Consider the following 12,375-nt stretch of genomic DNA (forward strand, 5'->3'; position numbering starts at 1 on the left):
AAGCACAAACGGAAGCTACACTGTGAAAAACATCGCTAGTTCCTTTCCACTCCATTTACTGATAGAATATTTTCATTTTATTATTATTACTCTCCCCGGCTTGGTCTCGCTTAATGTAACATGAGTAAAATTAAAACTATGATTTGGACCCAAAATCATGGACACTAATGCCGAAGTAGCCTGAAAATATTGGAGTCTATATTTGACATTTAGAATTGCTGTAAATTAAATATTCAGGGAAAGCGTTTCAAAATTCAATTAACATGTTGGTCGAATGTGGTAATTGGTAACTCCGAGAAATTTAAAGGCGAATATTTTTAGAAACTAGAAATATAATAGCCACACTGACACATAATTTAGTCCTTGTAGACTGTGAAATGGTTGCATATTACAAGCACCACTAAATAATGCAACACTGGACCAATTATCAACTTATAGTCGCCTAATAGAATCAGTGAATTATTTAATTTCCATTATTTTACTCTAAAATGTCTGCAGGGCGTTGGACGCCGTTCATGGGTGTGAAACGTTCTAAAGAGAACAGTGCATTGTGAGGGGACGGAAAACAATGCTAGGGAGCACTACACGTTGCTAGGGAGTGTTATATGTTGCTAGGGGGTATTACACGTTGCTAGGGAGTGTTATATGTTGCTAGGGAGTGTTACAAATTCTAAGGAGTGTTTTATGTTGCTATGGAGTGTTATATGTTGCTAGGGGGTATTACACGTTGCTAGGGAGTGTTATATGTTGCTAGGGAGTGTTACAAATTCTAAGGTGTGTTTTATGTTGCTATGGAGTGTTATATGTTGCTAGGGGGTATTACACGTTGCTAGGGAGTGTTATATGTCGCTAGAGAGTGTTACAAATTCTAAGAAGTGCTATATGTTGCCAGGGAGTGTTATATGTTGCTAGGGAGTGTTATATGTTGCTAGGGAGTGTTATATGTCGCTAGATAGTGTTACAAATTCTAAGAAGTGCTATATGTTGCTAGGAAGTGTTACCTGTTGGTAAGGAGTGTTTTATGTTGCTAGGAAGTGTTACCTCTTGTTAGGGCACGTAAACTAGTTAACAGTAATATCTGGCTACTAAATAATTAAATTGGAGTTGTTTACTTTGAAGCTGCATAATCTTTCATGGCTTTTGGTGTCACTTATATATCTGGAAATAAACGAAACAAAGATCAAAACCGAACTAAACCAAACCAAACCGAACTTAGAAGTTTAAGAAAAAGGACCCAATGTCACGGGAATAGGGATTACAGCGTTATTAATGGCAAGCAGAAACCACTTCATATCAAAAATCTTTATGTCAAGATAGAGGAGTATCCTTTAAATTGAGTCTTGATGGGTTTTATGAACCACATTATTTAACAAAATATTCTAAACCAAAACAAGTTAATCGTGCAATATTATCATAAAATACATAACTACCCTGACAATGTATCACCACAATGTATGATAGAATGATCCATTCTGCGTGAAATATAAATCTTTTTTGTTCATTTGTCTGATACTTTGATTTCATGAATTATAAAACTGAAAATATGATTCCCGTATCTAACATTGCTTACAGAACAATAGCCTTTTTAACAGTGCTGCAATCATAATTACCCAATCACTGTGGCATTTTAACATTCCCAATCATTTCCTTTCTTAGCCGCAGCTAAGGCTTGTCAGCTGATCTTGAGGTATTTTCTAGAATATTCTAGAATGTTTCAGAATATTGATCTTCCTAGAAATTAGATCAGACGTATCTAGTGTCGTCAGAATCCACACCATGAGATTTCTATGGTTTGCATACCAAAAAGCTGCAGTTTATATTGAGCATGTGTGTTTAGCTATCTATTGTACATACCTGCCATTTGACCGGGCCGATTCTGTCAGCTCAACGACTATTCTAGATTGAATATTAGCTGGGATAATATGTTCAATAACACATGTCATCCTTCAATTGACGATAAAGTTCCTAGCAACTTATCCGTCTATAATATATACTGCTCCTTCATAAATATAGATATTTATAATTAGTTCGCAAAATTTAGGAAGACTGACAAAAATCACAACGATTTTCTTGTTATGCAGCGGAATGTGGGGTAGTAGTAGTAAGGAGAGCTCTGCGAAATGAAACAGAAATTGTGATACAGGAGTAAATGCGCACTAGTAGTATAGTGTGATTATACTACTGATACTCGGAAATGAGCTGCAGGCATTAAAGCAAGCGAATACAAACCTGGGACCAGAATAATGGAAGTCTAAAAACTAGACGGCCGCTTAATTTGGTGTGTCATAGGTGCGTTTTCAGGACGTTTGCTGTTGACAAGCGCCCGGCAACGATACCCGGGCGATGAAAGCTTCCACTCGGTTGTATCAGAGCCCAATGAGAGCCGAGCTGCATTGTCACGTGACTAACCCGACCACTCAAATTAGATTAGCAGCTACCGCCACTGACACATCAGCCAACCAACAGCGCTGCCTGCCTGGTCACGTGATAATGCCCACCTCCTGCTATTGGACCGCTCATTCTACAGAGCTAAAATTAAACAATGATTTTTAAATGTCATTATGGAAGTGTTCAGGCAAACTTTACATACCATATTATCGCTTTTATCAGAAACCAGGCTTAACACGATAACCACTCAAAATGTTTCCACTCTAAAATAGTTTTTAATCTTTAACAACCAATCTAGCGAGCTTTAAAAACTCCCAAAACATTTTGAAATGTTGGTTAGGGTTGCTTGTACGGAGAAGCCTTACAAAACTCAACATAGGACACACTCACCGGTTAAACATCAACAGAATACAGTGTCACATAAAATGTTAAGTCTTTGGCACGGGACTTCACAGGGACTTTACGGGCCACAGAAACCTTGTTGCCAAGGAAACCTTGCAAGTCTCAAAGAGACACGGATAAGCAGGTAGTTCTGCAAAATTGGAACTGCAAAAATACTGTGATATGTTGAGAATGAGGACACCATGCTGAGATTGAGGACACAATATTTAGAGTGAAGACCATATTTCAAAAGTTAGGGCACAATTTTTGGAGAGAGAACAACACCTTCAAAGTTGGGACACAATGTTTGGAGTGAAGATGTTTTTTCATAGTTAGAGCACAATGTTTAGGGTAAGGACAACATTTTAAAAGTTAGTGCACAATGTTTAGAGTGAGGACAACATTTTAAAAGTTTATAGGGCACAATGTTTACAGTGAGGACAATATTTCAAAAGTTAGTGCACAATGTTTAGAGAGAGAAAAACACCTTTAAAAGTTAGTGCACATTGTTTGGAGTGATGACAGCACCTTTAAAATTAGGGCACAATGTTTAGAAAGAGAAGACAACACTTTAAAAATTAATGCACAATGTTTAGAGTTAGAAAAATACCTTTAAAATTAGGGCACAATGTTTAGAGTTAGGAAAACACCTTTAAAAGTTAGGCTACATTGTTTAGAGTTAGGAAAACACCTCTAAAATTAGGGCACAATGTTTGGAGAGAAGACAACACCTTTAAATTTAGGTCACCATGTTTAGAGTTAGGAAAATACCTTTCAAATTAGGGCCATATGTTTGGAGAGAGAAGACAACTCTTTAAAAATTAAGGCACAATGTTTGGAGAGAAGACAACACCTTCAAAATTAGGGCACAATGTTTAGAGTTAGGAAAACACATTTAAAGTTGGGGTACGATGTTTAGAGTTAGGAAAATACCTTTAAAATTAGGGCACAATGTTTGGAGAGAGAAGACAACACTTTAAAAATTAGGGCACAATGTTTGGAGAGAAGACAACACCTTTAAAGTTAGGTCACAATGTTTAGAGTTAGGAAAATACCTTTAAACTTAGGGCACAATGTTTGGAGAGAGAAGACAACACTTTAAAAATTTGGGCACAATGTTTGGAGAGAGAAGGCAACACTTTAAAAATTTGGGCACAATGTTTGGAGAGAGAAGACAACACCTTATATAAAGCGAGACGATATATATATATATGTTTTCCGTACGATTTTACTGACACCACGGCATCAACTTTAGCACGACTTTCCGCAGAAAGATATACAACTTCAACTTTTTTGACTGGTTCAAATGCTTTAATGGCCTTTAATCAGCATGAAAAAATTAAAGATTGGCCAAGGAATAAGAATTTTAGTGCCAAAAAATTTGGACCCCCAAATGGTGTCAAAAACGCGAATTAAATAGGTAATAATTATTTTAGTCTCTTGAGTCTTGACACCACTTTAGGGTTAGACGGGTTCCTGCTAGTACCTTTAAAGCCAGGGTACAATGTTTGGAGAGTGAGGGCAGCACCTTAAAAATTAGAGCACAATGTTTGGAGAGAGAGGAAAATACCTTTAAAGTCAGGGCACAATGTTTAGAGAGGAAAGTGTGTTTAGAGTGAGTACACCCCGAGTACACCAAGTTTAGAGGACAACAGAGCATTCTGTTTAGGAGCACTTGTAATTGCACTTAGTCTTTTGAATGGCAATCTCGACAACGACGAAGCACCAACTTTAAAATTAAGCCCCTATTCCTGCATATTAAGTCTATGGTCTACCAAAGTTGAGTAAGTTATGGGTGATATGTTTTAATAAATAATTAGTATGTTTTAAAAAATAATCTATATTATATAAATATATTACGTAGTCGATTTTGGCCGATTTGAGACCCCTCTCTTCGTGCAAAATTGTCACACTCGGCCCCTTCTGTGTACTGTTCAGAACTTAAAGGTATCGAAATCTGGTCAGTGGTCAAGTACAGCGTTTCATTGATGCTCTTTGATTAAGTGAGAAGACATTTAAAAAAGTTTCCAACGACTAGAATGTTAAACGTTAATATATCAACTTATGAACATTTTCCAAGCCTTGCTCCGTATTGTATAGTAAGGGAACCGGACACCACAGCATTGCGCAGTGTCAAGCTTTCCAGCCCCCCCCCCCCCTCCCACCATATAGATACACCATTACACCAGCTTTCCAGCCCCCCCCCCCCCCCTCCCACCATATAGATACACCATTACACCAGCTCGGCCTGTGCAGGTATATTTATAATTATATGAAGGTGCTCAGGAACATATTATTGGTATTTAATGTGCTTGACTAGGTGGACTTTTACTTAAAGTATTAAAAATTCCTCACTGTAGCCAATTCCTGATATTTCCTCAATTGAAATTGAACGAGCGTGCTAAATCACTTTACGGTCGATCTTAGACTTAGAGATTTTTCTAAAAGGGCCCCCGATAGTTGAGACTAACTTGGATCGATGTATTTTCGCACGCTAATTCCAAATTCCGAATCACCCCCCATGACATGGGTTAAAATGCTCCCCTAGCGAGATATTGGCGAAAAACTGTCTCGATCACGTGATATGACCATACAAGGAAGTTGGTCTAATTTCTCGTTAAGGTTATAGTATATGGTTTCAGTATATGCTTTTGTTAAAGATTGAATTAGGGTTAGGGTTGGGATCAGATAAGAGGACTAGGATTTCGATTAGTCATTTACGGCCATCAAGAGAACGTGTTTAAAAAGTCACGTGACAGTCGAGTGTAGAGTGATTAATCATCATCCGAAATTGAATGCTCAGTCTTTCTATTTTGGCAACTTGTTTCATATATCATTCAGAAATATAGCTTTTAGTTTAAGATTTCCATACATAATTTTCAATCGTTAAAGACCAATTAATGTTAAATTGGGAGATATTGTTCCTCAATGCTATAAAACGATGACACCACGGCATTGCGCAGTGACTTCCCAGTTTGTAGTTGAAATAAAACAAGCCAATAACTGATTATAACTAATTTTTAATTGGGCATACTTCAATTCCACTTTTCTTATATCACGTTATTTTCGAAATCGTCCAACAGATTGCTCCCAAAGTTTATATAATAAGAAAGTTTCAGCGTAAGTTTTGAATACTTTTTAAGGCTTAATTTTAAAGCTTCATCGAAGAGAAAACTGAGAGCAACCAACAGGTTAATAAAAAGTAGGAAAATAATTTAACTTGGAATTGTGAACAAATTGGAATAAATAAGAGTGATATATTTCATATAAATATTGAAACTACAATAGACTAAGTTACATCTACAGAACAGTTCACTACAGACTAACCGCTTTTACAAAGAGTCTTGTTATTACTTATTGTCTCAGCTAGACGGAGTTCTAACTAGTAACCGGACTGTGGCTTCTCCAGTTTAGGTGACAAAGTGCTGCTCGAAGGTGGGAGGTGGTGCTCAATTACTCACTCAATTAGCTAGCTGCTACTTTATAGCTAGCTGCTACTCTATAGCTAGCTGCTACTTTATAGCACTCAAAATAATGTTTCGTGGCCAGGCCTTGTGCGGAAACATGTTTGGAGTTACAGTAATCTGGAATATACGCGACAGAGAACGTAATTAATCTAGAAAAGGCGGTAGGACGGTGTAAGCTAAACTAGAGTTGTGAGGAGGAGGAGAGGAGCTATTAATATAAGTACCAGTTCCCGGCCGAGTTCAGGGCACCTAATTAGTCAGTAAGACACATGGAACTGTTGAAACAATAGCTGACAGCAGTGGTGTTGAGTGCTCCTTCTTCAAGCCACCTTCTAATTACCGGCCCCACTTTAACATGTTGCTTTGTTTTTAGCTTTCTGTCTGCTTCATGTAACAGTAGGCGGGGTTCTACATCTTACTGTGGATGCAAATTTCAATAATTCTGCAGATTTCTCGCAAGTATGTTGGCGGATTGTTTGAGTAAGAGCAGGGAGGGTTGGAATGACACACACAGCTGTATGAAGTGTAGTAGTGTACATTTAAAGTTTTATGACACCCCACACACTACGCAGCTAATAACAGGTTATCATCAAGTGCTAGAGCCAGGAATTTCACGCACCCACAAGTCAGCTCCAACTGCCACGTGACCTTGCTTTCTGGAGGTCACGTGACTTTCGCACAATCCTGTGCTGCGCGCACGCCCACGTGACATGTCATCGAACTTGTCGCTGTGAATAACAGTCTCGAGTCACGTGATCAAGGTCAGCCTTTGCAGGGTTGGCTGCAAAAAATACTTCGCACAATACCGTGCATTTGACACGATTTACATAACTGAAACTCTGGAATTTCTGAAGAATATATTGCTATATTTAATGCTGATGTTAGAATGGCTCCAGCAGCCTTTCAGTCGCTAAATTTTAGTTAAAATGTAAAATATTTTGGATGAAAATTGAGCTTCGAAAATCTTCAAACTCCTAAAATAATTTCCAGCCCATCTCGAATTCTCGAAGTTGCAAGGAAGCCACAGTCCGGTCTGAATTCCTACTACAATCTTTATAATGAACTACAAATATATCACAAACTAGGCCCATATGTAGGTACCGGCTCTTATATTAAATCTAAGTTATGGTCGAGTGGCAGTCTCAATACAGACAGAGATTGTCCTTTGATAAATTGAAGCTAAAACGATCAAATGGAGATAAAAATGTAACTTTACTCTCTGTTTGATATAATATTTCATCTGATAGTAATATCCACATATTCACCATCCTCCTTTCTTTGTAGAAATGAGAAAGTGTCCGTTTTTCTCTTTTTTCTCAACAACCTCTCCCCTGGAGGTTCATTTAATATACAAACGATCCCAACTTAATAGTTTATTCATCAGTATCTGTGTTCATGTTTCTTAGCTTTGGAAAATGTCTAAAAAACTGATATATTTGGAAATGCTGAAGTTTTCATAATAATCTGCTGAGCCGGGCCCAGTTCACTAAATTCCCGGGTGCTAATCCCTCACATTGAAGTCTAAAGGTGTCCCTAAATAATACGCTCATCACAACACCATCCTCTTGTCTCGCTGTTTTAGCATGTTCTTCTGCCGAGCCTTGTGACACGCGGCGTTCAGCTTCTTCTGAAAATAACGGTCTTTAGCTTTACATCAACTTTTCACTTTCTTATGTTATAATATTGTGCCCTTATATGGTGATTTTAGGATCAGACCAACGTGATGAAAAACATCCCAATAATCAATATCGCTGGAACTGGTATTTTTGGGTTTCTCTGCTGGTGATGATACCATACCATTAGTAATATCAGATCCCTTACAATAAATATTTACATAAATATATTTCCCCTGCAGCAGCCATTGACAGAGTGATTTAACAGACCGTGCCCAAATATCTCAACTCTCCACATTGGATATTTCACCAACTTACTCTCCCCAGTTCCCAGATAACTCACCATTTCACCAACTTACTTTCCCCAGTCCCCAGATAACTCACCATTTCACCAACTTACTCTCCCCAGTTCCCAGATAACTCACCATTTCACCTACTTACTTTCCCCAGTCCCCAGATAACTCACCATTTCACCAACTTACTTTCCCCAGTCCCCAGATAACTCACTATTTCACGAACTTACTTTCCCCAGTCCCCAGATAACTCACCATTTCACCAACTTACTTTCCCCAGTTCCCAGATAACTCACCATCTCACCAACTTACTTTCCCCAGTCCCCAGATAACTCACCATTTCACCAACTTACTTTCCCTAGTTCCCAGATAACTCACCATTTCACCAACTTACTTTCCCCAGCCCCCAGATAACTCACCATCTCACCAACTTACTTTCCCCAGTGTAAACCATACTATCGTAGATACATACAATATTAGCATGCATTGCGTCTCTCCCCAGGCCCACACAGAGCCCCCCTCCCAGGCCCATACAGAGCCCCCCTCCCAGGCCCACAGAGAGCCCCCAAGCCACACAGAGCCCCCCTCCCAGGCCCACACAGAGCCCCCTCTCAGGCCAACACAGAGCCCCCCCCCCCCAGGCCCGCACAGAGCCCCCTCCCAGGCCCACACAGAGCCCCCCTCCCAGGCCCACAGAGAGCCCCCCCCAAGCCCACACAGAGCCCCCCCCCCCCAGGCCCGCACAGAGCCCCCCTCCCAGGCCCACACAGAGCCCTCTCCCAGGCCAACACAGACCCCCCTCCCAAGCCCACACAGAGCCCCCTCCCAGTCCCACACAGAGCCCCCTCCCAGGCCCACACAGAGCCCCCTCCCAGGCCCACACAGAGCCCCCCCCCCCCAGATAACTCACCATCTCACCAACTTACTTTCCCCAGTTCCCAGATAACTCACCATTTCACCAACTTACTCTCCCCAGTTCCCAGATAACTCACCATTTCACCAACTTACTTTCCCCAGCCCCCAGATAACTCACCATCTCACCAACTTACTTTCCCCAGTTCCCAGATAACTCACCATTTCACCAACTTACTTTCCCCAGTTCCCAGATAACTCACTATTTCACCAACTTACTTCCTCAGTTCCCAGATAACTCACCATTTCACCAACTTACTTTCCCCAGTTCCCACTTCACATATAACTCACCATTCCACCAACTTACTTTCCCCAGTTCCCAGATAACTCACCATTTCACCAACTTACTTTCCCCAGTCCCCAGATAACTCACCATCTGACCAACTTACTTTCCCCAGTTCCCAGATAAATCACCATTTCACCAACTTACCTTCCCCAGTCCCCAGATAACTCACCATTTCACCAAACGACTTCCCCAGTTCCCAGATAACTCACCATTTCACCAACTTACTTTCCCCAGTTCCCAGATAACTCACCATTTCTAACTTGTCCCCCCTAGCGACAGGCTCCATTCTCAGAGGAACCGCTCCGAGTCCAAATATTTCCCTGACGAATATGTTTTGCTGAAGGTGGAGGGAGGTGGCGGGCCCCAGGATTTCCTTTATACCCCCGTACTGAACCCTCTCTGACCAGGAGCACAGGGTCAGAGTCTCGCTCAGAGAGATCTTAACTTGCTCGTTAACTTCCCCTGCAGGACATAGGGGTTACTCAGCCGCCTTTATTATCAAAATAATAACGCCACCTGCCACCTAGAGCCACATTTTACAAAATCTAGACGTTTCTTGTACTGCATTTAATAACTATTTAAGTGTACCTTCTTCACTAACAAAGGCGAATATCTCTCTGAAAGACGCTCGCTGAACCTTTCTGTCCCGTTTGGCTCTGAACTTAGCCCCGTCTGATTGTAACTTATCCAGATCGTCCAACAGGTCCTGTAAATCTTTAACCTGAAATTAAAGGAATTTAATTGTGAGCGGGGTTTTTTCTGCAGAATCTTGCAGCCTGGATGTTGCAGCCTACATGCCTAAAATTAGACAGGCCTAAGAATAACTAGACTCTGAACAGCATGTTGTGGCCCCTCCTTTCCCCGTCCTTCATGGAATTAACCTGGCATCATACATTTGTGCGGCTTCGTCTGAAATGAAGGTCAGAGGAAAAACTATTAGTCAAACTTTATCGCCCGTTTATTCAGAATATGCGTATAGAATGTAAGGCTTCTTAGTTGCCGGTGTACTAGCTGGCTTGATTAATTCTACAGTGTAAACCATACTATCGTAGATAGTAGATACATACAATATTAGCAAGCATTAGCGTTTCTCCCCAGGCCCACACAGAGCCCCCCACTCAGGCCCACACAGAACCCCCCTCCCAGGCCCACACAGAGCCCCCTCCCAGGCCCACACAGAGCCCCCCTCCCAGGCCCACGCAGAGCCCCCCTCCCAAGCCCACACAGAGCCCCCCTCCCAGGCCCACAGAGAGCCCCCTCCCAGGCCCACAGAGAGCCCCCTCCCAGGCCCACACAGAGCCCCCTCCCAGGCCCACACAGAGCCCCCCTCCCAGGCCCACACAGAGCCCCCTCCCAGTCCCACACAGAGCCCCCCTCCCAGGCCCACACAGAGCCCCCTCCCAGGCCCACACAGAGCCCCCCTCCCAGGCCCACACAGAGCCCCCTCCCAGGCCCACACAGAGCCCCCTCCCAGTCCCACACAGAGCCCCCCTCCCAGGCCCACACAGAGCCCCCTCCCAGTCCCACACAGAGCCCCCCTCCCAGTCCCACACAGAGCCCCCCTCCCAGGCCCACACAGAGCCCCCTCCCAGGCCCACACAGAGCCCCCCTCCCAGGCCCACACAGAGCCCCCCTCCCAGGCCCACACAGAGCCCCCTCCCAGTCCCACACAGAGCCCCCCTCCCAGGCCCACACAGAGCCCCCTCCCAGGCCCACACAGAGCCCCCCTCCCAGGCCCACACAGAGCCCCCTCCCAAGCCCACACAGCTAGAGCCCCCCTCCCAGGCCCACACAGAGCCCCCTCCCATGCCCACACAGAGCCCCCCTCCCAGGCCCACACAGAGCCCCCCTCCCAGGCCCACACAGAGCCCCCCTCCCAAGCCCACACAGAGCCCCCCTCCCAAGCCCACACAGAGCCCCCTCACAGTCCCACACAGAGCCCCCTCCCAGGCCAACACAGAGCCCCCTCCCAGGCCCACACAGAGCCCCCTCCCAGGCCCAAAACTGACCTGATCATCAAATTCCTCGTCGTAGTCACGACCCAGCTCGAAGATGTGGGCGATCATTTCTCCAGCTTCAATTCTAACCTCCACAATACTGTTCTTCAATAGGTCTCTAACAGTCGGTAACAACCTGCACAATATTGTCCATCACTTTATCACATCATTATAGCAAGATCACATTCAAGTACTCCTACATGAAATACCCTACACTAAATGATAATAACAATGTTTCTCATTCATGTCATATCTTACATCTGTATGACGTTTCTTCGTTCAGTAGGGGTGCAGATGGTTAGTATGAGTGATATTGAAGCTAACGAGTTGATAATCACGTCTGGGTTGACCTGTTTTACCTTGTCTCTCAGTACTAGCAACAACTCTTTCCTGTCATCCATATTATCTGGAAAATAATCTGTTCAAGAGATCTGTGCACTGTTCGATATTCAGATATTTGGTGTGAACAACTAAAATGTTGTTATCAAATTAGGAAGTTTTCCACCTTGGACATTAACGCTATAATGGCTAAGTAACCATAATTTGAATAGGAATTTAGTTTTTGGAGTAGCTAAACGAGGTAGTAGATGAATCCATAAATTTGGAACATGGGGACATCGTAGTATTGGCCGTATTTGAGCGCTGGGAATCCTCAATTCTGTTTTCTAAGATGGATATAGCCGTAAGCTAAGCCTAGGAGCCATCAAAAGTCGCATAAAATTACCCAGGTTCATGGAATGAACGGAAATTAACGAAAATTAACATTCTCCTCAAAGTGCTCAGAATGGTTCAAAATTGGTCGCAAAGAGTTAAGGCCAGAGGGGGAGGGGGCCGGGGGGGGGGGGGGGGTAAATGGCACTTTTCTAGTTTTCACATATTTGATAATAGCTGCTGGAGACGAACAAGAAGGAAAAAAAACAGATCAAAATCTGACCTTGCGCTCCTGAGATATCGTGCGCTAAATTTTGAGGTTTACCTGTAATTACATGTTAAACTGGATCTTTAAGGGGGCCAGGGGGGTCTTTATCAAAATTCTCT

General features: G+C 42.8%; 2 protein-coding genes across 2 annotated transcripts in view; one reads left to right on the top strand and one right to left on the bottom strand.

Annotated features, from left to right (window-relative positions):
• LOC134815051 (uncharacterized) overlaps positions 1-12,375 on the top strand; it is a 64,336-nt gene that overhangs the window by 23,688 nt on the left and 28,273 nt on the right. The window lies entirely within an intron of this gene.
• LOC134815044 (interferon-related developmental regulator 2-like) overlaps positions 7,082-12,375 on the bottom strand; it is a 49,480-nt gene continuing 44,186 nt past the window's right edge. The window contains exons 9-13 of the mRNA XM_063823497.1: positions 11,596-11,743; positions 11,350-11,473; positions 9,929-10,061; positions 9,591-9,802; positions 7,082-7,863 (exon numbers count right to left, since the gene is read on the bottom strand). Of these exons, the coding sequence (XP_063679567.1) occupies positions 7,786-7,863; positions 9,591-9,802; positions 9,929-10,061; positions 11,350-11,473; positions 11,596-11,743 (695 nt within the window). The 3' untranslated portion in view covers positions 7,082-7,785. The remainder of the gene's footprint in view (positions 7,864-9,590; positions 9,803-9,928; positions 10,062-11,349; positions 11,474-11,595; positions 11,744-12,375) is intronic.

This window comes from Bolinopsis microptera, chromosome 5, assembly GCF_026151205.1.
Source record: "Bolinopsis microptera isolate Bmic1 chromosome 5, MBARI_Bmic_1.0, whole genome shotgun sequence".
NCBI classification, from domain to species: Eukaryota; Metazoa; Ctenophora; class Tentaculata; order Lobata; family Bolinopsidae; genus Bolinopsis; species Bolinopsis microptera.